General features: G+C 46.0%; 1 protein-coding gene across 1 annotated transcript in view; it reads left to right on the top strand.

Moving 5' to 3' along the window:
• The window catches only part of FHOD1 (formin homology 2 domain containing 1), a 127,578-nt gene that overhangs the window by 82,726 nt on the left and 17,192 nt on the right, over positions 1 to 27,660 (top strand). Inside the window, exons 9-15 of the mRNA XM_018552957.1 lie at positions 5,678 to 5,821; positions 12,974 to 13,335; positions 14,344 to 14,754; positions 15,329 to 15,439; positions 23,512 to 23,690; positions 26,372 to 26,515; positions 27,652 to 27,658. Of these exons, the coding sequence (XP_018408459.1) occupies positions 5,678 to 5,821; positions 12,974 to 13,335; positions 14,344 to 14,754; positions 15,329 to 15,439; positions 23,512 to 23,690; positions 26,372 to 26,515; positions 27,652 to 27,658 (1,358 nt within the window). The remainder of the gene's footprint in view (positions 1 to 5,677; positions 5,822 to 12,973; positions 13,336 to 14,343; positions 14,755 to 15,328; positions 15,440 to 23,511; positions 23,691 to 26,371; positions 26,516 to 27,651; positions 27,659 to 27,660) is intronic.

Consider the following 27,660-nt stretch of genomic DNA (forward strand, 5'->3'; position numbering starts at 1 on the left):
CAATGAGTCCAAAACTCCATTCAAAACACAACATTTAGTCACGAGCCGCGTCTGCTTTTTGTTTGCGGATAAACCATTTGGCAGAAAAAGTCTAGTTCTAGTTGGAAGAACAATCCAGCCAAACACATTAAAAAAACACCATTTTCATTTATAGCTTTTTTTTTTTTTCAAAAGTTACGAAATCACTTTGCAGTTCAGTTAGAAAGGTTTCCTTAAAGGGCAACTTCACTTTTATCAAACTTGTCCTTTAATAAATCCACCCCACCCCCCTGAGAGCAGGGTTCCTGGGATAATACCTTTCTGCTCCCCCAATCCAGCGATCTTTCCTTTAACGTCTGGCCCTATCTTTCTGCCCTTAGGGTTAGGGGTAACCCTAACCCCATCCATTCCTATGGGTAGATGTAGCCATGGCGGCTTCCAGCGGCCCCTTGGAGTGTGACATACCCATAGGAATGATTGTGGCTGCAGTATGAGGAGAACCCGGCTAGAACCTTGTCAGTAAAAAGAATGCTGGATCGGGGGTAAAGGTAAGTATTATCCATGGTAGTGCATCTAGGGGTTGTGGTTTTTTTTTTAACCCTTTCGCTGCCAACACCATGTGCCGTACGTTGCTGGCAGCAGGTCCCTTTAAACAGACTCCCTCTGTTCGGCTGTGTAAAGCAGACGGTCAGCTTTACACTGGAAGCGATTTTGGCGGCTGAGCTGTCGCCAGATCACTTCCAGGGGGCGGTGAAGCGTGCTGACACCACCCTCCTTGCTTCCCGGCCTCTGTTGCTCCTCTTGCGGGCCCAGGACCAGCATCACGGGTGTCAGCGGGTAGAAGGAAGAGAGGCGGGTGAACATCCATTTAACAATCTCCTCCTTGCTGAATGGGCCTGGAAGCAATGCTGATTGTGTCACTTCCAGTTCCTCAGCTGTCATTCCCCAGCTAGAAAAGCTATTGAAGCATGATCTGTGCTTGAATGGCTTCTTTGAAGTGGAAAGGTGACACTAGGGATCTAATAGACCCCTAATGTCACCTTAAAGAGAACTGGTTTCTACCTAATAACCTATCGCATAGGGATATGTCTGTGAAGGTTCTCATTCATCCAGGACATGGTATATCTGTAAAAAATACAATACAAATCTGAATTGAGAAAGCTGGTCGGATGACCAGTGAAACGTCTTCAAGAAAAATACAGCACTTCCAGTTGCCTTGACTTATTTTTTTTACAGATATATCACATAGGGAGCTTGTGAGCCCCCATGTGATGGCAATGAAGTAAAGTAAAAAAAAAAAGTAAAATAAGTTTAACAATACAAAAAAAAAACAATTTTAAAGTGCCCTGCATACAAAATATTAATTGGGCTACACATGTTGGGTATCGCCACGTCCTCAATGGGAGAGCAATCATTCTAGGGCCAATATTCACTGTCAACTCTAAACTGATGAACTGTGCAGGCCTTTAAAGCGTCACCTATGGACAGTGCGGGGTATCGCTGTTTTTTGGGCGCACACAATTTTTAAGCTTTTATGTTGGGTATCTATTTACTCGGCATAACCTCATCTTTTTTTTTTATATATAAATGGGTATTATGCTTATGGGCACTAAACTTGTGGATGTGGATTATAAGGTCTGCAAAAAATGCATAAAATGCCCTGGCAGCGAAAGGGTTAAAAGACAATTTCTCTAAAGGTGAAGGAAGGGGCAGGACTGGAAGCCAATCGGGAGTGCTGCATGCCAATGTGCTGACAAGGAACACACTGGTAATAGGAAAGAACTGAGCAGATAGATGACCCAATCAGCCTTCCGCTGCACTTTTACAGTGCAATCAACAGGCTGGAGAGACACCACTGCATTCCTTATCTATAAGCGGTGTCACCTGCCTGGATGTGCTGTATGAGAGGGCAGTGTTCACTCCAAAACTGGATGGACAGAAATACAAATCCTTTGGCAGGTAACGCAGCTCCCGCTGATGTATTTCAGAGTCCAGCTGTGAAATATTTTAGGCGCCATGGATCCTTTATACACATGATGCTGGAACAGAATCCGTAATGCATACGGCGAGTTCATCTCCCTGATATACGGACCGCATTCTCCTTCCCTGTAGATGACTCAATCGGATCCCTGATAGCATGACGTGTCTGTGCCGGCAAGGCCGCACATATAATATACTTTATGGCCGAGCAGCCACCTCATCACAGGCAGGCCTCACTATATTGTATTTTACATCCTCAGCCGGTAGGACGGGAGTGACATCAGCAGAGGCGCAGCCAACAGAGCCAGACGTCGTCCAAAGTGCAAAATACCAAATACAGGCAGGAGAGAGGGAAGATTCATATAAATGGCAGCTAGCACACATACAGAAATTGTATTAGCTGCCAACGATTTGTAATGCACGTACTCCGGCAGCTCCCCTCCCCCTTACTGGGATCTGGGGATGCATAGTTAGCGGCACGTTTCTGACAAGCTGGCCATACACTGTAGGATTTTTCTAATGCACCCCTCTGGAGGTAGAACAAGAAGAGTCACCTGGTTCCCCCTTCCATGCTAAAGAGTATGGATGAAGGATCTCCCATGATGGCTATTGTATTCCGACAGCCCATGCCTGCAGCTGTCAGAATACATGAACAGCGACTGGAGCTGATTGGCTGCCGATTTTCCACCAATATCGATTTCCAACCCATGGATCAAATTTGGGATGATTCAGCAGAGAATGGCCAACACTTGATGCATGTATGGCACCAGTCCTGAGCTGTACTCTAGATGTAAACTAGGAATGCACCGATACCGATACTAGTCCTTTTATCTGAACCCCTAGACCAGGGGAAGGCAAACTCCAGCCCTGCAGCTTGTGGTGAAACTACAACTCCCATCTTGCTTCTGCCTCTGGGAGTCATGCTTGTGACGGTCAGAGTCTTGCAGTGCCTCATGGGGTTTGAAGGTGCACCACAGTTGGAGGCTACCCCTACACTAGACCTAAACGAGCAGTTAACCCTTGCAGTGCAGGATAGCCCAATTGCAAGGGTTAATTTTTTTACATTCCTGGAGTTCCGCTTTTAGGAATGTCGTATTTTCATAAGATAGCAAGGAAATATGACAAAATTTCATACAATGACCCGCCCCGAAATCTGAAAGTGGAATGATCTGGGACCCGGGAATCCTGCTGGAGATGACCTATCAGCAGGAGATGACCTATCAGCAAGTGATTGATCCTGCCAGGCACCACCCGAAAACTAAAATATCAGAGAAGGTGGTTAAAGTGTCCCTCTACCCAAAACTTTTATTTTTTAAATGTCTTGGATTGCACGGGGACAGATTAGAACCCCTGTCAAGTTTTTATTGCAGTCTGGGCCCCTTGCTGGGGGAGATTCACTCTCTCCATTTCTCCTGATGACCATTGCCACTGGGACACAAAGTAGGTGACTTCCAATGGGGACAACTGTCTAAGGCCCTGTGCACGTTGTCAGTGCGCATGAATATGCGGTTTGCCGTGTGTCAGCCCATTCATTTCATTGGGCTGCCCTATGCGTGACCAAAGAGGCAAAAAAAACTCATGCAGCAGTTTGAGCTGCGAGCTTCATGCGGTTTTTGGCCACACGTTTGTCACGCATCAGCCTGCCGCATTTTAGGGTGCCATTAAGAAGCACTGGCACCACAAGCACAGACAATACTCCTTTTTCTGGCGCTGTGCAAATGGTCGCCAATGCACACACTTTGGCGCATGTCCACACATACGGCAAGTGTGAATGGGTCCTAAACCTCAAAAACAAAACACGACAGGGCACCTAACCTATTGTAAAATCCAGCAGTCAGAACAGAGAGACATATTGTCCTGTGTCATCCTTGTGTCCCGGGGGAACGATCTATCCCCCGTACATGGCGGCACAGCCGCACTTGGCACTTTTATTGACTCATCGAGTGTAATTAATGACTACCTGTATCTTTTTATAACATTAAAGCAATTTTACACTAGGGTAGGCGCCCCTGTTATGTTTTGTTATTTTAGGTTTGCTCAGTTCCCTGACTGTCAACGGGGCCGCCTCCAATAGTGGTGCGTATTTAAAGGGCGGCTATTCAAGTCCTGTGGCACTGATGTGGAATGTGGTTGAATTGGGGTCCTAAATCTGGCTAAAAATTAGACGACAGAGTCTAAGGACCGGCTCCTTTAACAAAATTCTATTTAAAAATGACTTTTGCTGAACAAAGGGGTGCCGATGGGGCCTCGCATTACTCTTGGCACTTACTTTTTGGCCTAGTTAGCAGGAATAGGCTGAAATTTGAGCAGTGTAAAGTCAGCTTAAGAGGGGATTTCCCTTTACTTTGGAGAGATTCCTTCTTGTTGTATATCTGGGACAGGAAGTGGAGGATAATCTCTTTTCTCTTCTCTACTCATATCTAATAAAAAGTTTTGGCTATAGATAATGGTTATAGCATAATGATATATCCTCCAGCTCACCCCTCCACCTTACCCCTCCACCCTACCCCTCCACCCTGAGCACTTTCTTGGTATACCTGTGCCCACTTTTATCGCACAAACGCTTGCTCGTCATGAAACGCATTAAGAATTACTGTGTGTGTGTGTAACTGCGGCTGCAGGAAGATGCACTGCGTGGAATTGTGCCTGCTCACGACGATGCATGCTCCTTAACTGCAAGCATTGCTCCATGTCTCTGTTCCCGGGAGCTTCTAATCTAGCTATTGTCTTTTTTAGCCAATCCAATATTCAGGAGTGAAGGTGAGTTCTGTAATGGCGGTGAAGTTCCCCTTTTTTTTTTTGCAGTTTTGACTTTTGGTGTGCACTGGACTGTGGAGAGTATAACCTTGCCTTTGTTTTCTCTGCATCCTTCTGGCAAATTTGATATTGTCGGGCGAAATATATTATAACCAATGAATCGAATGTTTGAGTCGCTTTTGTATTTTTAAAAGAACAACTCTGGTTAAACATTTGTATTAACCCTTGCAGTGGGGCTACCCTAGAGTTGGGGTTATCCCTAGAGTTAAAAATAACAGTTATACCCCGCCTGATCCTCTGAGCTGGTCGGCTGTGACAACACTCCCACCACCGGCTGCAGTGATGGTATGTCCCTCGGCGTCCTCACATCCTATACACAGTGTATAGAATGTGATGACTCGGGGGCCTTAGACCGCTGCAGAGGTGGGGGAGAGAGACTCCATTGACTGCTCTATGAGCCAGCCGTCTCGGAGGATCGGCTGAGGATAACTTGTTCTTTTACCCCGTGGCATAAACGAGCACTTAACCCTTGCAGCGTATGGGTTGACTTGCTTGATCGGGCTCCATTGGATCCTATGGAATGTTAATGATAGCAGTAAGCAAGCCCACGGCAGCAAGCATTAAAACATATCCAATTGGGTGCTGTAGAAACTTCAAAAGCCTGTCCAGGCGGAGTGTTTTAAAAAACAAATTCACTGCCCTCCTTGCCTTCGAATATCAAATTGGTTTGAAAGGTGAATTACACTTGAAGTGACCCTTATAGATTAGATTAGGGTCAAGGAAGCCATAACTCTCCTGCAGTTGGCCGACGAGGCTCGCTGAGACCTGTAGTCCCCCAGTCGTTGTGCGACCGTGCCTCATTAGATTGTTACTCCTTCGTGTTGATTTTTGATCCCCCCAATAGTATGGGGGTGCCTTTGTCCATGCAGCTCTCACATTGCTGTTTTTTGTGTTTGTGCAGACTCTGGCCGCTCTTCCCGACCAGGACTCTTTCTACGACGTCACAGACTGTCTGGAGCAGCAGGGGATGGAGAAGCTGATCCAGCGACACATGAACAACAAGGGGACGGACCCGGATCTCAAGCAGCGGCTGGCTGTCTACGAGGTCAGTGCAAGGCTTGGCTGTCATGGCGTTCCCCTCCGCAGCTGACAGCTGAGGAATATCCCCGAGCGGAGAATTACTCTCATGTTCCGGGACATGCGAGACATCGTCTCTCTTCCTGATGTCTCAAGCTGCGCCCGTCACAACATCCAGCGGCTCCTCGTCTCACGCAGGAAGCCGCCTTCATTCTTTCCCGGCAGCCCAGTGAGTGATTAGGTGCCGTCAGTGACGAGCCTGAGGAACTTTCTTCTTACTGATACAAAATTCCATACGTGCCCTCCGGGAATATATCTCTAATGTTACAACATCAGCCAAACTTTAGTTATTGTTTAACAGCATTCTGTAAGTTGTGTATCCACTCCACCTATTTACAAAGACCATCGAGTTTAACCAAAGGAAAAAAAAATTATGAATAAAACTAGAGATGCACCAATACCGGTTTTTCGATATCGAGTACGAGTACCGATACTGTGCTTTTGGTACTCGCCGATACTGAGTACCAATACAGGTGCTTCCGCTGGCATGGAGCAAGCTTCCCGGGCAATCAGGAAGCCGGGCGGTGGGTAATGACATACCGCCTGGCTTCCTGATTGCCCAGGAAGCCGGCTCCATATTGTTTGGCCGGCTTGATTGTGATTGGCCCTGGAAACTTGCCGGCCGAACAGCTGGCTCCTTGCTGATTGGCTGGAGAGGCGGCTTCCCAGCCAATTAGCATCGAGCCTGCTTCCTGGGAAATCAGGAAGCCGGGTGGCGAGTAATGACCCACCTCCTGTCTTCCTGATTGGCCGGGAAGCCGGCTCCATGCTGATTACCGAATCAGCATGGAGTTGGCTTCCCGGCCAATCAGGGAAGCCGGCTCCATGTTCCATGTATTGTGGAAGGTATCAGAGCATTTGGCCGAGTACGAGTACTTGCCCAAATACTAGGTATCGGCACTAATACTAGTATCGGTGCATCCCTACATAAAACTCAAATCCCCCCCAAATACAGAACCTTATACCCACAGTTGATCCAGAGGAAGGCAAAAAAAAACCCTTATGAAGCATTGTGCTATTTGCTCCAATAGAGAAAAAAAATGCTTCCGACAACCTCGGCACTCCAGCTGTATTGGCACTACAAATCTCATCATGCATCTGCCTCTGGGAGTCATATCTGTGGCCGTCAGAGTCTTGCAATGCCTCATTGGACTTGTAGTTTGACAACAGCTGCCGTGCCGGGGTTTGCCCACCCCTGCTCTATAGTATTCTCCTTTACTCCTCCCCTGGCAGCTACCTAAAGAATATATAGGGAGGGGTGGAGGAGCTGGGCCAGCATAGAAAGTAATCAGACATTCCCAGAAGAGGAGACGGCTGTAAGGAGGGAGGGGGCTGTGCTACTGAATTGACTTTCCTGGAGCAGTCAGATTTAGAAGTTTAAATGCACATTGCAAGTGAAAAAACATTCTTGAAAAGGAAAAAAACCCTGCAAGTAAGCATGTAAAATACTTCATGCTTCTCGGGCCATTCAGGAGGCTCAGGGAATGGATGTATGCTTTTTTAATACTTATTGATTAAAAAGACATACATCCAGAAACAATACCGCTAACCTGCTTCAGCCTTTCCGGCCTTAATCAGAGCTTCGGCTATGATTAAGGCCAAACAGACTAAACGTGTGAGTGTGTGCCATTCCCTGAGCCCCTGAGGAGGGTGGGGAGGTCCAGCACCTCTTTAGTCTTTGCTAACCCCCACACTGCCCCTATCGATTGATGATATTGTATCAGTTACGCTCAATCTTACTTTGGTCGCTTTGATACACGGCCGTATCTGACTTCAGTTCGCTGTTTGTCTTTGGCACCATTTCCTCTTCTCGTCTTCCGTTGGGCTCTCTGTCCCTGTTTGTATTAGAACAGATAAGAATGAAGTCGATCCTTTTAAGTAAATAACGGAAGGTGGATAAGCAGGAAGGTGGGAATCTTGAACTCGCTGGCCGCGCTCCGTGTTGTTACTAGGAGGCTTTCGGGGCACCCGGGGATATTTTTTTTTTTTTACTATTTCTGGTGCTGACGACAAATAAATTTCTCATCATCACACAAATGGCAAAGGCTTCGCGTAGGGATTTATCGTCACAATCGCAGCAAGATCCACTTTTGCAGAGCAGATTAAAACACCATAGAAGTCAGATTTTTAGTTTTTTTTTATGAATTCACTAGGGCTGTCCCGATGCCACTTTTTCAGGACCAAGTACAAGTACATCCCCTCATGTACTTGCCGATACCAATTACCGATACTTTTTCTTAAAGGGACAGGTGACTTTAAATGATCCATAGTACAACTACATGTTATGTACTATGGATCATGGTTTAACCTATTCATGTTAGTATGACAAGTACAAGTACAACTACAGACCATGGGGCTTTAACAGCGGTTTAAACTTACCCCGTTTTCGCCGCGCGCTCCGTCCGAGACTCCCAAACTGTTCGGGCGGCCACAAAGCATCTTGGGGCGGGCACATGCGCAGTTCGGATTTTCGGCTGGGACGCGAGGAGAGACGCAGGGTAAGTCGCGTGCACCCGCATGCAGACACCGCGGGATCGGAACTGCCAGCAAGGACAGAGGAGTCAGCGCTGGATCGGAGAGCCGCCGCACCGCTGGAGGGACAGATGAAAACATCAGGAAAGAAGAGGAAGATCGGATTAAGAGACATCATTTAAGGTAAGTGCTAACATTAACATTGGGGAGAGGGAATTTTTTTTTTTTTTACTTTAATGTCACTTTAATAAACCCTCAGCAGTTTTTGTATATATATATATATAAAGGCTAGCAAGCAGTAGATATATGCAAAGCGATTAAAAAAAAACTTTCATGGGGGTAAATACTTACCTGTGTTTCCGCGCGCTCCCCTCCAAACATCTAAAAATTCTTGGACGGCCACGAAGGACCTTGGGGCGGGCGCATGCACAGTTCAGATGTTCGGCCGGGAGACGAGGAGAGACACGAAGGAAGTCTATGGAGCAGCGGGCACCCGCACAGACTACGTGGGACAGGAAGTGGGAGAGGAAGTGAACAGGAAGTGCCAGCTACCACAGAGGAGCCGGCTCTGGATCGGAGACCCGCCGCAGAGCTGGAGGGAAAGCTAAAAAGTACAGGAAAGAAGATGATGATCGGATTAAGAGGCATCATTTAAGGTAAGTCCTAACATTAGCAGTGGGGGGACTTTAGCCTTTAATGTCACTTTAAAATCTAAATCAAGGACAGGTAGCAGGAGAGCTGTCTGCATACTATCCTCCTATACATCAGGGTCAGCAGAGACTTCTGCAATCCTTCATGGGCCCCCCTTCCACCCCTAGCCCCTATAGCAGCCGCTATTGTTACACCCCTGCTACTTTGCCACCAAAATAAAGAATACTGATGCAGCCACCAAATCCGAGGACTTGTAAGCTGCATTATATTCAATCTGCTTATACTTTGCCTTTCTTGCCACTTCCTCCTCCCCAATCAACATGCTAATTACATTTTTAAATAAAACCTTTCCATTTTCATGACATATCTTATTTTAGACTCGATGTCATTATTGGGTCTCTGTGCTTCTCCATGCAATGCAGGCAGATCATAGCTGGTGGGAAGGGCGGGCAGGGTGCTCTACATAGCTTCCTGAATTCATAACAGCACCGGGCTCAGTACTCCTCTCAGGAGCCCTCAGACCTGACACAAGCAGTGCTGGCTCTTGACAAATCTCAAAATGCCTTGAAGAGTTGTCAATCTGTAGAAATGCTCAATCCTATGCAAACACCCATATGAGATGCTGACACTCAAATGATTGACAGAACTAAAATCCAATGAATGAAAGAGGCATAGGCTAGGGACCGTCAAGCTGGGGATGGAAGGGCTGCAAGCAGCAGGCTGACTTGACAAATGTCACAATGCCTTGAAGAGTGGATCTCGGTCTGAGGAAGTGGTCAATCCTATGCAAACACACATATGTGATGCTGAGACTCGATGATTCACAGAACTAAAATCCAACGAATGAAAGGGGCGGGCTAAGGACAGTCAAGCTGGGCAGGGAAGGGCTGCAAGCAGTGGGCTGACTTGACAAATATCAAAATGCCTTGAATGGTGAATGTCAGTCTTAACAAGTGGTCAGTCCTATGCACACCCACATGGGATGCTGAGACCCAATGATTGACAGAACTAAAAGCCAATGAATGAAAAGCATGGGCTAGGGACAGTGAGGCTGGGGAGGGAAGGGCTGCACGCAGTGGGCTGGTTTCTGAGAGGAGCTATGTAAATATCAAAATGCCTTGATGGGTGGTTGTCAGTGTGAAGGAGTTGGAGTTCCTAGGTAGGCTTCATTTGCATGCAGACCACCCTATGTAACGCCCACATGTGATGCTGAGACTCCATGATTAAAAGAACTGAAATGTAATGAATGAAAGGGGCGGGCCAGGGACAGTCAGCTTGGGGAGGAAAGAGCTGATGACGTTGGGCATCCTCCAGCAGGAAATGAGGCGGCCTCTGTCTGACTTGCTGCAGCTTCTAATGCACATTGTGAGAAGCTCACAGTGTGCAGTGAAATCAGAGGAAGCCATTTCAGTCCAGGAGAGGAGCCGGTACAACTGTACAAGACTAAAGGGAAGGCCGGAGGTCACTTTAAATATTTTTGTTCTGTGGCTGATTGGTGCACATGGCAGGTGCACTTTAATCTTTAGTGACAACTTTACCTTTGGCAGATCAGCAGCAACAATCACCGTTTGCTGAGAACCTGCCAGCTTGATAACAGAGATCGTGCGACATTATTACTCATATGCTCCGGCAGGGTCTGGCACAGAACCCGGAGCCTAATATTTACTTTGGCCTTACGTGGATTTTGTCACCAGGAGGTGGCTCCGGTGTCTCAGCACCAAGTGTAAGGATTTACCTGTCGTCATTGGAGCCTACACTCCCTTAGGAATGCAAAGTGTCTACCTTAGGTGGATATTGAATGTGTGACGCTTCACCGGGGTCATGTGATCACACTTGTCACCTCTTGTGAGAAACGTATTAGGTATTGTATTCCTATACGGCTAAACGTTGGTGGATACCTGACCGTCACACCTATATGAGCTTGTTGGACATCATTCCTAAACCGTGGCCATGACATCAAGCACATGGCAGTGCAATCTCAATTGACAAACATCGACATACAAAGCCATTCCATCTACTATATGGCCAAATGTATGTGGGGACCCCCTCCAATAGTAGCCTTCAGATGTTTCCAGTGGGGGGTATTAATGCTACAGGGTAGAAGGACATTGTAGACAATTTTGTGCTTCCAACCTTGTGGGAACACTTTGGTGAGGACCCCTTTCTGTTCCAGCATGTACAAAGTCAGCTCCATAAAGACATGGCTTGATCTGGAGGAACCCAAGTGGAGCACAGAGCCTTGGCCTCAACCCTACTGTGCACCATCAGTACCTGAACTCACAAATGTTCCTTTGGATAACTGGGCACAAATTCCCACAGACACACTCCAAAACCTCATGGAAATCCTTCCCAGAATAGGGCTGTTATAGCCACAAGGGTTGGGGCAAGTCTATATTGACGCCTATGGTTTTGGAATGAGATGTCCAACAAGGTCCTACTTAAAGTGTATGTAAAGGCAACATATTTTTTTTAGTTTAGGATAGAGTAGAAAAGGGTTAAAACCTGTATTGGGTTATTTTCAGTTGACTTTGCCCCATTAGGGAGATTTCCCTTCACTTCTTGTCCTGGAGAAGCAACAGGAAGTGAGAGGAAAGTGAGCGAAATTCCCATCTTGAACCATTGTCACCCAAACATTTGTACCCATTGGATGGTGTACCCCTTGCTGTGGTGACAACTGTGCAATGTTGGATTTCCTCTCACTTTGAGTCTTGGTGACAACGGTCTCCAGGATTAGTACAGGGCTGAATATCCCCAACAGGGACACAGTGGCAAGAAAAACGTAATAAAGGGTCTAACTCTTATAGCCTCACCATACTGACCAAAACTAAGATAATGCGTTTTTACTAGGGATGCACTGATAACGGCTTTTCGATTACGAGTAACGATATTTATTTTTTCCGGTACTCGCTGATACCGATACCGAAGTCCCATTAAGGAAGCCAGGCGGCGTGCAATTACTCGCCACCTGGCTTCCTGATTAGCCGGGACTAGATGACGATAAAGGATAGAGCCCGGCTTTCTGGCCAATCAGGAAGCCAGGCACCGTGCAATGACGCGGTAACCGGCTTTCTGATTGGCCGGGAAGCCGGCTCCATGCTCCTTCGTCACGAGGTGATGAGGGAGCATGTGGTTTGGTCACATAGTGTGTATATACTGTGTGTAAATACATAGAGAGGTAGGTATACATCTAAAAGGCAAAATGTCAGCAATTTTATCATATGAAAGAACACATCCCTGGGGTCCCTCTAGATGTGGGGTCCCTCTAGATGCCTGCTGGCCACTGGTTGCTGCAGACTTTAGCTCTGCACTCTGCTGACTGGTTGCAGGCACATCTAAAGGGATGCTGACACACACGAAGGCAAAATGTCACAGCATTTTTTATCATATGAATGAACACATTCCTGGGGTCCCTTTAAATGTGCCTCCTGATCACTGGTTGCTGCAGACTCTAGCTGTGCACTCTGCTGATTGGGTGACTGGTTGCAGGCACATCTAAAGGGATGCTGGGGATATATATACACACACACGCAAAATGTCACAGCATTTTTCATCATATGAATAAACACATTCCTGGGGTCCCTTTTAGATGTGCCTCCTGATCACTGGGTGCTGCAGACTCCAGCTGTGTAGTCTGCTAATTGGGTGACTGGTTGCAGGCAGGGATGCCGGGGATGCGTTCTTTCACATTAGGCTCGGGAACAAAATGATGGCAGAGAGGGGCCAGCAATGGAATTGATTGGGGGAGAAGTGATTGATGAATGGTGGAGGACAGTCAGACAGGAAATGAAAGCAGGTTTAAGATTGCTGCTGCAGCTTCAAAGGATTATATTGTAAAGTTGCAGATTTGCAGGTAATTGAGAGTAATGTTTTTCAACACAGGGGAAGACTTGCTACATGTGTGGGGAAGGCTGGAGTTCAGCTTTAATATAGCTGACAGGTTCACTCTAAGCTGCACATAACTCCCTGTTAGTTACAGATCCCTGTATTTTTTTTGCAGAGCTCATTAAGACTCGAGGACGACGACAACGAGGAGTCTTCCAGCGGCCCCCGCAAGGATCGCAGGAAGAATTCGTTGGGGGGAGAAGAGGTACGGCGCCCGAGGCGATCCATGGGCAACAGCGCCGAATTATGGGCGAAAACCAACCATGTTACTTCACCAACAGCGCCCCCTGTGGAGAACAGCACTCCCCTGCAGTCCGCTATTAAACCGTACCTCTTGCAGAAGCCTGAGGTCTGCATCGTGCCGCCTTCACCCCCCAAACAGCCGCCGAAGGAAAATTCTCAGCCTCCGAGTCCTCCTCCTAGTCCTGGAGAGAGGAGCCCAGAAGTGCCGTCTCCCGTCGACTCTTCATCAGAACAGTAAGTGTTTATCTGCTATAGACTTTATGGGGTCTGAAAATTAGCGGCAAGTCCCCCTATCGGGGTATTCGGTCCACATTTTCAATATTTCTTTTCGATATACATGTGAAAGGATAGAACATTTGTAAATAATCTTTCCAATGTGTGCTAGACTTGAGCTCCAGGCATAAGTATACATATATAGGAAATGTTTGACATGCCGAAAGATTTGTAATTCTACCCATCCAGCCCTGAGATTTACACAGTTCTGTCACACAGCACAGTCCACTCTGGCAGGGGAGGAGAGATAATGTTTCTAATATTCAGAATTCATAGTCCAAAGCAGTCTTTGTCTGTGGTCAGCACAATAAATTTAGCTTAGAATTCATAGGATTTAGGTCTGGAAGTGTCCTCTCCTTGAGCTTGCACAGTGTATTGTCTACTTTCCATAAGCAGTGCTGCCACCTATGGGACAGGTCTGGACTTACCTCCACAACTGGTACATTGACTGAATAGGGGTAGCAACATTGCTACTGCTTAGAGAACTGTTCTGGCAGCTTTGTCACCTGAACACAGGAAGTGGCACTAGTGACTATAACTGGTATGATCAACAGGTTGAATAAAGGGAAGAATAGAGACAATGTGACAAGAGCCTGGTACGGCGATATTTTATTGAATTTAAGGTCTAGATCATATGGTGGTCATAGGGGGCCTCAAGTGGGGCCCCTGACATTGCCAATGGGCCTCACAAAATATTCAGTGAGTGTAATACTAAGAAAAAACTACTTTCAAAGACTGCAGACATGCAACAAGTGATGATCAAAGACTATGGGCTTGCTACAACTGATGGTCAGAGACTGCATGCAAGCAACATGAGATAGTCAAAGACTATGGACTACTTACAAGAGATGATCAGAGACTGCAGACAAGCAAAATGAGATGGTCAGAGACTGTGGGCTGCCTACAAGAGATGATCAGAGACTGCAAAAGGCAACTTAAGATGGTCAAAAACTATTGGCTACCTACAAGAGATGGTCAGCGACTGCAGACAATACGAGATGGTCCAAGACTATGGGCTACCTACAAGAGATGGTCAGAGACTGCAGACAATACGAGATGGTCCAAGACTATGGGCTACCTACAAGTGATGGTCGGAGACTGCAGACAATACGAGATGGTCCAAGACTATGGGCTACCTACAAGAGATGATCGGAGACTGAAGACAATACGAGATGGTCCAAGACTATGGGCTACCTACAAGAGATGGTCGGAGACTGCAGACAATACGAGATGGTCCAAGACTATGGGCTACCTACAAGTGATGGTCGGAGACTGCAGACAATACGAGATGGTCCAAGACTATGGGCTACCTACAAGAGATGATCGGAGACTGCAGACAATACGAGATGGTCCAAGACTATGGGCTACCTACAAGAGATGGTCGGAGACTGCAGACATGCAACAGGAGATGGTCAAAGACTATGGGCTGCCTTCAAGAGACGGTCAAAGACTGCAGACGTACTACTGTAAATGACTGCTATTACAGAACAATAGGGAAACGAACACTACTGTCTGCAGGGGCCCTAAGGGTCACAAAGGAAGTGCCAGAAGGCCACAGTTTGGGCGCCAGTGGTTAAGATGCACTCGAAGCAGGGATGGTAATCACATTCCATGGTACCAGATGACAACAAGCATTTGAAATACCAGAATAAAATAATGGAACATTGAGCAAGTCAAAATGTGAACACGGTTTAAGGGTGACTCCACTCAAGTCTGATTTTGGAGTCTAGGGAAGCCCCATTCTCTCTGAGATCCCAGCTCCACCCCCTGCTGCTTCCATGGCACACTAGTCTCTGCTGGGAAGTTTTTCCTATAAGCACCTTGTGTGGCTCTTCATATACAGTATATACCTTTTTAATTGCATGCAATGTATGTGCGCTCCTATCTACTAATAGAAACAACAAAGCTGCTCTTGGAAATGATATAATATGTAAATCTTTTCCCTTGTGTGCAGGTCGAGCCCGGAGAGTGTCGGCACTCACAGCAGCAGCTGTAATATCTCCCTGTGTCAATCTACCCCGGAGGCAGACAACTTGCCTGTGATCAGTGATCGGGGGGTATTTAAGTAAGTTGTCTCCTGTGACTTTGTTTATGGTGACCACATTCGTATAATCCAGTTAAACTCAGGGGTGTCAAACTCAATTTAATTGTAGGCCGCATCAACATTACGGTTGTCCTCAAAGGTATCTGTAAGACTATATAAATGTATCTAATCTTTATCATAATTGCCTCTGCATTTGATTATCACTGGTATTTGTAATAACTGAATACCTAGATCTGAAAGTAGAAGTCTAGGTAATGGCCTGGTGGGCTGGATTCGGCCCCTGGGCCTTGAGTTTGACACATGTGAGTTAAAGGGTCGGTCCGCCCCAGATTGATATTTCAGTTATAACTAGACATCAGACAGTTAAAGTGATACTCCAGCCAGGTGTGGAAACACCATTAAGTTATGAGGGGGAGTTACTAAGATTGCTCAATTCCACTTGTATGTCAAGTATTGCTTCTGTGTGGACTGACCATTTAAGAGCTATCAGATGTGGAGTTTGCCTGTTAGAGATAAGGGAATGGCGGTTGTGTCTGCAAATCTGAGAAATGCGCAGGAATACTACGGATTCACCGTCGCCCCTTTTAGGCAGACTAACTCATCTCTATCTGTATTTGCACATCATTTGTTGGCTACACAACTGAAAGCATTGTTAATCAGTGACGCTGACAGTAAACGGAGCCTGATGGGGATGTTGAGGGACTAGTTCCCCATCAGGTCCGCTCTGCTAGTAATTTAATGCAGGCAGTGGGCGGATTACATAGCCAAAAGCAGGCTGTCTATTGGCTGTGCCATCCACCCACTGCCTGCTTTCAGTTACCAGGGAAGTGGACCTGATGGGGAGCTAGTCCCTCGGCTTCCCCATCAGGCTTTGTCCCCTTACTAGGAAAACTCCTTGGCTGCACACTGCGGTGAAGCGGCCATGGACGGTGGTGGTCCATCGTCTGCACTGAGGACGCACGGACACTCCAGCCACGGTGATTACACCAGATTCAGTACCTGTTTTCAAAAGGTTCATGAATCAGGGGCAGGCACCGAACTTTGTTGTGCGGAGGCACCGCGAAATTCTAAAGGGTGACATTGTGTGGCTTCTATACAGAAGAACAGATACTGAGAATGACACCCGGCATACAGGACAAGAGAAGTGGTACTGTGCAGAGTCCATACATACAGGCTAAGAACAGATACCGAGAATTACACCAAGCATACTGAGAATTACACTTGGCATACAGGACAAGAGAAGTGATAGTGTGCAGAGTCCATACATACAGGCTAAGAACAGATACTGAGAATTACACCCAGCATACAGGACAAGAGAAGTGATAGGGTGCAGAGTCCATACATACAGAATAAGAACAGATACCGAGAATGACACCCGGCATACAGGACAAAAGAAGTGGTACTGTGCAGAGTCCATACATACAGAATAAGAACAGATACCGAGAATGACACCCGGCATACAGGGCAAGAGAAGTAGTACTCTGCAGAGTCCATACATATAGAATAAGAACAGATACTGAGAATTACACCTGATATGCATATGAACATATCAGGACCGTGTTGCATATCGGTCACCTCTATACAAGGAAGGGGGTTACATGGGTCCCTGGATTTTAGGGCAAGTCGACATAGCCAGTTCTGTGGTGCATCAGGTCTGTTTTTAGTGTTGATAAATGCAAACCCCCCTCCCCCCCCCAGTCAGATAGTATTGGTGCCCCGTGAGTACATTCTACTCCCCCTGCTTGGTCGTTTAACCATGCGGGGGCTGAGCAGTCCAGGACTATGGTGCCTGCCTGGCGTCATTGTGGGAAAAGTAATCTAGTTTGCATGCTGTAAATTGTTGAGTTCCTTGCGGTGGGCTCTTGTGAGTCTCCAGAAAAGGGGGATGGGGGGTGGAGAGGGCCGCCTTTTGTCATCTCATGGTTACTATGCCAATGGCTGAGGCTTTCTCCCCAGGCCTCTCCATTCAGGACCTCTGCTTTCGGCCTGGGCCCCGGGGACACGATGTGACGGTGGGTCCTGCTGTGCGGGAACGGAAGGAAAATCTGGATGTGTAGGGTAGGATCTCACCTGTGGAGCCCCTGCTGGGTTGGGGGGCCGTCCTCTAATGCTTGCATGCGTAGAAATGTTTTAGTACATAGACGTCCGCGTTCAGCATTCGTGCAGTAATCTACTTCTGTAAACCGCAAAATTGTGTTCAGATTTCTTCCATTCGGGGCAGAATCGTCAGTATAGGGGGGTGAAACATGCCCATACATAGAGGGAGACTTGCCCCTTGGGTGGCCTTTAGAATCTGTAAGTTTGATTGCAAGCTCCTCTGGTGCAGTGGACGGAAGTGTCAGGTAAATGCCTTTAACTTCTCCAAACAGATCAGATCTATAGCAAATAATAAGTGACTATGGAACAGACGTTAGATTGCAAGCTCCTATGGTGCAAAGAAGTGATGTTTCTGGTGAACCCAAATAGATCAGATCTATAGTAATGAATAGGTGGCTGTGGAAGGTGCATTAGATTGCAAGCTCCTCTGGTGCAATGGAATGATGTGTCTGGGTAAATGTCTTTTTTTTAAACCCTCCAAATATACCAGACCTACACTATATTGCCAAAAGTATTGGGACGCCGGCCTTTACACGCACATATACTTTAATGGCATCCCAGTCTTAGTCCGTACGGTTCAATATTGAGTTGGCTCCGCCCTTTGCCGCTATAACGGCTTCAACTCTTCTGGGAAGGCGTCCACAAGGTTTAGGAGTGTGTCTATGGGAATGTTGGACCATTTGTGAGGCCAGGTACTGATGTTGGAGGAGAAGGACGGGCTCGCAGTCTCCGCTCTAATTCATCCCAAAGATGTTCTATCGGGTTGAGGTCAGGACTCTGTGCAGGCCAGTCAAGTTCCTCCACCCCAAACTCCCCCATCCATGTCTTTATGGACCTTGCTTTGTGCACTGGTGCGAAATCATGCTGGAACAGGAAGGGGCCATCCCCAAACTCCTCCCACAAAGTTGGGAGCATGAAATTGTCCAAAATGTCTTGGTATGCTGATGGCTTAAGAGTTGTCTTCACTGGAAGGTGATTGGAACACCTGAATCCAATAATTTGGAGGGGTGTCCCAATACTTTTGACAATATAGTGTATGGTAATGAATATTAGGGACTGTGAAAGTAACATTTGATTGCAAGCTCCTCTGGTACAGTGACTGATGTGTTAGCTGTGCCTTAGTCTATGGAATTGCTTCACACCCTACAGATTGCCCAGCTGTGGTTATTAGTCACTATTGTATGACAAGCATCGAATGTAGGGTTAGGCTACCTCTGCACTCCAGACATTTAACCAGACATGTCGGTCCACTGCACCACAGGAGCTTGCAATCAAACTTACAGATTCTAAGGGCCACCCAGGCAGCAAATTTCACTCTATGTATCCCCTCTGGGAGTCATGTCTGTGGCTGTCAGTCTTGCAATGCCTCATGGGACTTGTAGTTCTACAACTATTGGAGTGCTGAGCTTTCCTACTCCTGATCTAATGTCTTTGGGTCCCGCTTACCACCCACAAATAGATACGTGGAGGGAATTTATCAAAACCGGAGCAGACAGAATGTGAAGCAGTTGCACATGGCAACCAATCAGCATCTCTCTTCAGTTTGCTCAGATAAGATTTGATAATGAGACAGAGAAGCTGATTGGTTGCTATGCACAGCTGCTCCAGATTTTGTCTGCTCCAGTTTTGATAAATTCCCCTCAGTATGTCTGATGCAGCTTTTCTGGTCTGTCGCCGGACTTTACCTCTAATCTCTCTGTCATCTTCATCCTTAAACTCTTTCTCCTGTCTCTGATTCCTTTCTCTTTCCAGACTCCCCCAAACTGATCCTGTTTGGTAAGTTCCTCCACAGACAGCGTGCATCCCCATAACCCTTGCACTTGGTATCGTTCCCTGTACTACCAGCCTCTTGTCCTGTTCTGGTTCTGCGTGTTTTATATTACAGAATGGTTGTGTGGTTTTATACCCGGCATCATCTGTAACATATTGTTGTCCCTGTGTCGTCATGATCCGATTGCATATAAAGGGCGGGCAAACCTGCCAACGTCCTGCTATGGAGAAGCTGCTAGTCCTACAAGTGATATTTAAGGCATGTAAGACTTGTATTTCCTCAGTGGCTTTGTGTTGGTGAGCTCTGATTAAAGAGAACCTGTCAGTTTGTTGCCGCCAACTTATCCTGTATCCAGCTTTGCATTCTTGTGAAGGCCGGTCTTCTCACACCCTGAAAGGGGAATCTGGGCTGGAAGACCCCATCAAGCCTGTTCACATATTAGACACTTTTAATGAAGCTTCTAAAGTAAAAACGTCACTGGTGGTGAAGCCGAATGCATGCAGCTGAAGAGTCCCAGGATCAGAATAAGACCCACTCCTCTGAATCCAGGCTCGTTTGCATACATATGTAAATGTATTGTTATTATGCAGGATCCATATAACGCCAGCAGTTTGCACAGCGCTTATATAAAGGAAGACAGTACAGTTACAATACAATTCAATCCGAGATGGTTAGGGGGGCCCTGCTCATGAGAGCTTACAATCTATAATTGCATTTGCATTCATGACTACACCTGACATTTGCATATTTGTGTACATTCGCATTTGCATACATGTGCATGTCCTGACATGCAGGCCAGTAGGATGAATTGGGCTTAGCTGAAGTGCACTCTGTAAAAGAGAACCTGTACTGGGGAGGTATAGAGGTTGCATTTGCTGGTCTCCCCTAAAAGTGACAATTGCCTGACTCTCAGGGGTGTCCGTAGTTTGAGCGACTGTCCCTGAAAAAGTGCCAGCAGCTCTGGCTTAAAGAAGAACTCCAGATTTTAGAAAAATGAACCCTTGCGGTGGGGCTACCTCTGCACTGCAAAGGTAACGGCTCATTTTTCTCTTGGGGGCAAAAATAAAGAAGAAATACTCACCCAATCTTCGGTCCCATCTGGCTGCAAAATCTACCAAAACTATTTCATGTGTGCACCTACCTAAACTATCCAATCAGATGGGCCCTTGTACTACATACTTGTTGGCAGGTCTGAAGGAGCTGGTAAAATTAGATTGCAGCGCGCGTAGTGTGATTTAATCAGAAAAAGCAGCTCATGTCCGATGATGCAATTGGAGCTTCTCCGTAAAACAAAATGCCACCCTTATATTTTTTTAATGCACCTAATAGAGAAAAGACAGCAGGCCCAGTGTCATGACAGCGTAGAGGGCAAAGCAGCTGAAGGCTTGTGGATTCATATGCATTACATGGGACTAGTGTCATAAAAAAAAACAGATTCCGCCACCTAATACCAGGCTCCCATAGGTATTGTGTATTATAGGTGGATAGCAGTAAAAAGGAAGGTCATGCGAAACATATTTTTTCATTAGTTTGGTGCTGAACATGTTTGTGACGAGGACAGTGAGCATGTGACCCCCCCTCCCCCAGATTCTGTGAACATTGTCCAGTTTTGACCGATAACATTTGTGAAGCCGCATGCTTTTGTCACTTACCCGTCCGTGTGTGGAGTGTAGGCATGTCACGTGTCCATTGAGAGCCGCTAACCAGCTCTTCCTGCAGGGATGACAGGAATAATCATGTGTATGGGGACAAACCCATCCTGAAGAAGTTCCAGTAAGTATCTTTCAAAATGGCGACCCTGACAGTGCGTGTGCGAGTTTTATTTAACAAACTGCGTTCTTTTGTCTAGCTGTATATGACGCAGAGGTGTTCTCTGATGTCAATTATCGAATTGAATATTGGTTGAACCAACACATTGGCTGTCTGATTTCATTGTGGGTCTGTAGATCCCAAAAAAAAACAAGGCTCACACCTTGTACAGGAACCAGGTAACAACAGAAGAGGAACAGGAAAGGAGGAGACATTTACCTGGCATTGGACGATAAAGGGAAAGTAAAAAAGAAAATGGATGCATCACTCACAATTTGAGAAACTGCTCCATCTTTATTATAAGGATTCTGAAGTTATAAATAATTTAAAGGCATATTCCACTTTTTCCAAAAATTAATAAACAAACCCATACTGCACAAAGAAAAAAATGTGCATTATTTTTATTTATTTTTTGCATTGGACCCTGCAAAGCATTGCAACCGTGATAATCAATGCTCTGGCTCCTGCAGACTCTATCACCAGCTCCAAGTCCTTGCTGAGTTAAAGACCTTCGGTTATGAAGCAGGAGGAAGTTATCAATGGACTACAAGTAGAAAGATGTCACTACAGTTGTACTCCGTTGAGATCTACAGGTTCCTCTGCGGCAGGGACAGACAGAACTTGTCGTTTTGTTAATTCACAGATCCTGTGAATGGATCTGTGAATGAAAGACGCGGATGTGTGGGAGGAGCCAGATTCAGAAATACACAGGAGCCTGCGCGATACAGGTACGTAGAGGGGTGGGTCGAGAGTGGGGAGCTACAGAAAGGCTCCATGTTACACCCTACATATGGATGAAACATGGTATTAAAGGCGGAATTAACGTTTAAAGGAAGGTTGCCATAGCCGTTTAAAGGTTCTGCATCCTCTTCATCAGGACAAAGTGGTAGTATCAATGGGTGAATGGGTTAGACGCTGCTTTGCAGGATACTGTGAGATCCACGCTCCTAATCCATGCTTTAACTTTACTACCCGATTTATGTCTCAGCCGGTGCTGTGCTCCATTTTGCACACATGCCCAACTTTACTGCCACTTAGCCCTAATGAAGTAGATGTATATGCTCGAAACAATTTATTTTATTAAAATGATTCATATTTAACAACCTTCAGAAACCACATCATGAAGAGGGAGTAGTCCTTTAAGTGGTGAACTTTTTTTATTTTTTCACATCTCCTTTATTTCATTGTTGGGACAGGTACACTTTAAATACGGCAGACAGTATTAGAGTCAGGTCATATAAACCTCATATATTTCAATTTTTGACTCTTATATAAGATTATCTACAGTATGTGTCTTTGTTGGATCTTCCACATAACATAAATGTGTTTTGTGTTTAGTTCTTAAATTGCATCTCTGGGCAAAACCTTTTTCTTTTTAGGTCTGGATAGTTCGGGGAAAGGTTAGACCCTTTGTCAAATTTTTACTGCTGTCTGTGTCCCCATTGGGTAGATTCTTCCATCTTTTTGTACTGGTGACCATTGTCATCTAGAAACAAACTGAGTGGAAATCAAACATGTTACGGTTGTCCCCAGATCAAGAGGTAAGGAGAAATCATCCAATGGGCCATGGAGGAGAATACCTTCAGCTTCACGTTCGGTGGTGTCACCAACACAGAGGGTCAACAGTCCCAAAGCTGGTCACCTTTGCATGGTTGAGTTGCTTTTCCAGAGCCCGTTCCAAAGCCTCACCCTCATTATTGTAACAAAGACATTTCATTAGACAGGAAAAGAGATAAAGTCTGCAACAGGGACACAGATAGTAATACAAAAAAAGCTGACAGAGGTTCTAGCCTTCCCCTACTCTGCAAAAAAATAAATAAATATATATATATATATATATATTCTAGAGCTGTGTCAGTGACAGCCAGCAGATGCGGCAGAATAGACCGGTTACACCGGCGTTTGCAATAAAGAAGGAGGCGGGGCTCGCCTAACGGCAACCCCGCCTCCTCTCACATCACTGGCCAGCGATCTAAGAGCAGGTGGGGCCAGTGATGTAAGAGGAGGCGGGGCCCGTTGATAGAAGGAGATGGGGACGGAAGAGGAGGCAGGGGCCCGGCGGTGGCGACCACGGAGGTGGACAACGCTTGCAGGTAAGAGGCGTGCAGCCCAACTGAGACCTTGCAGAGCCCACCATAGAGAGTCTATGGTGGGCTCTGCAAGTGGCATAGCTAGCAATCACGTGGCCCCATACAAAATTTTGCTATGGGGCCCTGTGATTTCTAGTTACGCCCCTGACCATGACCTGGATATATGAGAACCTTCACTGTTATGGATATTCCTTAATTTCCAGGACAGTAATTGAGGCAAAATCTTTCTAATGGAGCCCCAGATAGCAGTAAAAATTATAATGATTCTAGATTATTATTTTTTCTAGTCCCTGCAGGTTAAATAACAAATGTGTATTTTGCTTCAGAAACCGTTTCCTGGAGAATCTGGCAGCCACCGAGCTGGAGAAAATGTCCGCCTTGTCCAAAGGAAGGCAAGAGATTTTAGCAGAAGCCGTGCGTAGTAACGCAGAAGAGGAAGAAGAGTCGGCTGGAGAACAGACAGAGGACAACACGGGCACCAGTGAGTTTGGAGAGCAGAATGAAGGTATGTCTCTGGATGAATGCTTACTCACCTTATATCATGTAAAGGGAAACTATCTCTAGCTAGCTATGAAGGACGTTATTAAAGCTGAACTCCAGACACACAAATACAGAGTGATTGAGAATATATTTAAAGTAGCTGTTTTACCTGACAAAGAGTTCGTATTTCTATCCAACCAGTCCTGAGATTTTTACAGCTCTGCCCCTCGGCGCAGCCCTGTCTGGCACGGCGTTAGGTCTTTTTTTTCTCCGCTGCAGTTAAGCAACACTTATGGGTCTTGTCCCTCCCCCAGCCTGTGATTGGACAGTAAACGGAGAAGCAGCAGATCTGATCTGTCATTTTGCTCTGTCCTCCTCTCAGCATGCTCCTCGTACACCTGATTGGCTCCTTTTGCTGCTTCTCTTCCCCCAGTCTGAGCTGTGCTGTACATGGACTGTAAGAGGCTGATACCAGGTTATATTCCATTACATGCACCATGCTTGCATTTAAAAATATAAATTTAATGGTGTATTAATAAACACAAAGTTGCATTAATGTGCCTGTGTTATATCTGCTTGGAGTTCGGCTTTAAAAGTTGCGCACCATCTTTCAGTTCTTTCTGAATAGTTCACCTATCTGGTATAAAACTATACTATAAACCCTATAGAGAGAGTAGACTGGGAGAGAGACCAGGACCTTCATGTCTTATCTACATCTGACATCCTAGAGGTCAAGGCAGCCATGTTGTATCTTGTATATAGTCATACGAGCCAAGTCAGCCTTGTTGTATCCTTATTCTAGGGTCCTAGAAGTCAAGACAGCCATGTTGTGTCTGTATCTCTAGGTCCTAGAAGTCAAGACAGCCATGTTGTGTCTGTATCTCTAGGGTCTTACAAGTCAAGACAGCCATGTTGTATCTGTATCTCTAGGGTCTTACGAGTCAAGAGAGCCATGTTGTATCTGTATCTCTAGGGTCTTACGAGTCAAGACAGCCATGTTGTATCTGTATCTCTAGGGTCTTACGAGTCAAGACAGCCATGTTGTATCTGTATCTCTAGGGTCCTAGAAGTCAAGACAGCCTTGTTGTATCCTTATTCTAGGGTCCTAGAAGTCAAGACAGCCATGTTGTGTCTGTATCTCTAGGGTCTTACGAGTCAAGACAGCCATGTTGTATCTGTATCTCTAGGGTCTTACGAGTCAAGACAGCCATGTTGTATCTGTATCTCTAGGGTCCTAGAAGTCAAGACAGCCATGTTGTGTCTGTATCTCTACGGTCTTACGAGTCAAGACAGCCATGTTGTATCTGTATCTCTAGGGTCTTACGAGTCAAGACAGCCATGTTGTATCTGTATCTCTAGGGTCTTACGAGTCAAGACAGCCATGTTGTATCTGTATCTCTAGGGTCTTACGAGTCAAGACAGCCATGTTGTATCTGTATCTCTAGGGTCTTACGAGTCAAGACAGCCATGTTGTATCTGTATCTCTAGGGTCTTACGAGTCAAGACAGCCATGTTGTATCTGTATCTCTAGGGTCTTACGAGTCAGGACAGCCAGAGTCAGGACAGCCATGTTGTATCTGTATCTCTAGGGTCTTTTGAGTCAAGTCAGCCTTGTGGTATCCATATATTCATGCTTCTAGAGGTCGAGGCAGCCATTTTGTATCTTATATATAGTCGTACAAGTCAAGTCAGCCTTGTTGTATCCATAGTCTAGGGTCCTAGAGGTCGAGACAGCCATGTTGTATCTGTATCTCTAGGGTCAAGACACCCTTGTGGTATCTTTATATCTATTGTCTTGGAGGTCGAGGCAGCCATATTGTATCTGTACAGGAAGTAACTTATTGCCATGTCATCTGTATATTACTTGTACAGTTAGAGCATTAGAGTGGAAGGCATCCATTTAGCAGCAGGACCATTAGAGTTTGGGGAAAAAAAAGTTGGTTGGCCACTGCAAAGGAGTAAAAAAGCCAAGATTGTCAAGTTGTATTTATATATTCTAGATATCAAGGTGATTATATAAGAACTGTACAACGGTTGTTCATTTTGTACTTTGCAAACAGAAGTTCTAGATGCAAGGCATCCATGGCTCTCTGTGCAAATAGCATTTTAGCGATCAATGCTGCCTTTTTATGATGACGCTAAGAGGATTCTGGGGGAGAGGCAACCATTTTGTACCTTTCCAATTAGCACCAAACGTAGTGCTGGGCTTGAAAAAAGTTATTTCAGCAGAAGCCTGCTTCCTGTTTAAATGCAGGTTACAATCTCTGACAACATGGCGACCTACACTGCAGTAGAAAAGTGCAAGTTAAATTTCGAAAGTTATAGTTTCCCTTTAACATGCGTGTTCCTTTGTGACGAATGCAGTTTCTCATACACAGAATGTAACATTGCATGGCTAGACAATACTGCATTTGTTGTGTGCTCAGTTCACGTATGCTTGTGTCTGACCTACTAAGCTAATTATGTTTTATCACACTAGTCTTGGAGTAGTCTAGTTTTTTCCATTTATTGTTATCTCATGCGCATGTGTTCCTTAACCGCCCACCCTCTTCCATCCATAGATTGGTAGTATAACACATATATGGTGTGAATGTCTATATAACCCATTCCTTGCCTGGCATGTGCATGCACCCTGTGCCCCTATAAGCATGGCTTCTCCTCTACCCTTTGGGTGGGCATGTAATGACCCCCCTCTGTTGGACACAGGAAAGGGAGATCTCAGTGAGAAGGAGGAGAAAAATGAAAGTGTGAATGAGAAAGAACTGTGTTCTGGGTCCAGCGATTCCTCTGCCAGCAGCACCTTGGAAAGGGAGGAACGAGGAGAGAAAGAGGAACCCGAATCAGAGCCAGGCAAGAATTCCCATCTAATTACCAATGGCACACCAGTCAGACACAACACTAAGGACTCATTCACAGGAGAATCGGCCGGCACGTACAGCTCCGTGCTGCGTGGACGGCCGTATCGGGCAGCTCCTGGGAAGGACAGGTCCTGCGTGTGATTAGTACGCAGCCCCTGTCCTTCTCTATGGGAGTACGCGGCCGTATGTCGCCCTACGCTCACCCGCCCAGCACGTTCGTGCGGGTGTCCCTACTCGTACGCTGACGGTATGGATCCTGTCTGTGTCCGAGCCGGGACACCCGCACCCATACGGACCTGCACTTGGGGTGAGCGTAGGGCGGTAAAAGGCCACGTACTCCCACAGAGAAGGACAGGTGCTGCATACTAATCACACGCAGGAACTGTCCTTCCCGGGAGCTGCTCGATACGGCCATGCACGCAACACGGAGCTGTACTTGCCGGCCTTTTCTCGTGTGAATGAGGCCAACAAAGAGAATCAGAAAGACAAGCCAACACATTTTGGAAGTTCTAAGGGTCTTCTTCATAAGGGCTTGATGTGCTTTTAAACATTCAAAATGGGTTAATATAATTAAGAATAAATGTAAATATTAAAGTAGACTCTCTCGGACGGAGACTCCACATTTGCTGTGGCTCTTTTTCTTCCAAAACACCCATCCCAGGTGCCTCACACCTCCCTCACTTTTATGGTTCGCACTTATATAATTTTCCATGCAAAATGACCTTTTATGGGCCAGGTCCTCTTGGTGGTTGGATGATTCTGCTGTAGTCCCTGGCTATGTTCCACCCACATTGGAGCTTTCAATGATCCTGCCCACCCTACAAATAAACATCCAACAGCAAGTGTGCAGAGATCAGACCTTCCATCAAAAGATTTCACAACCTAGTTCCAAAAAGGCACCAAAAATTGATAAATTGTGTAACTCTCCAACATCTGCCAAACACTTAATTATAAAAACATCACATTCGGGTGGACTGATAGTTTACTAGCCTCCATAAAGTCAAAGAAGGGGGTTGCAGGAACATATATATGTTTGGGAGGTAATGTAGTTATAGTTTGTGCTTCTACTGCTTTTTTATGTCACTGACCAAAGTCACCCTTTAATTATGTTCCTTTTTTTTTTTTTAGTTAGTCCCG

This window comes from Nanorana parkeri, unplaced genomic scaffold, assembly GCF_000935625.1.
Source record: "Nanorana parkeri isolate BGI_ZX_2015 unplaced genomic scaffold, ASM93562v1 scaffold6, whole genome shotgun sequence".
Lineage (NCBI taxonomy): Eukaryota > Metazoa > Chordata > Amphibia > Anura > Dicroglossidae > Nanorana > Nanorana parkeri.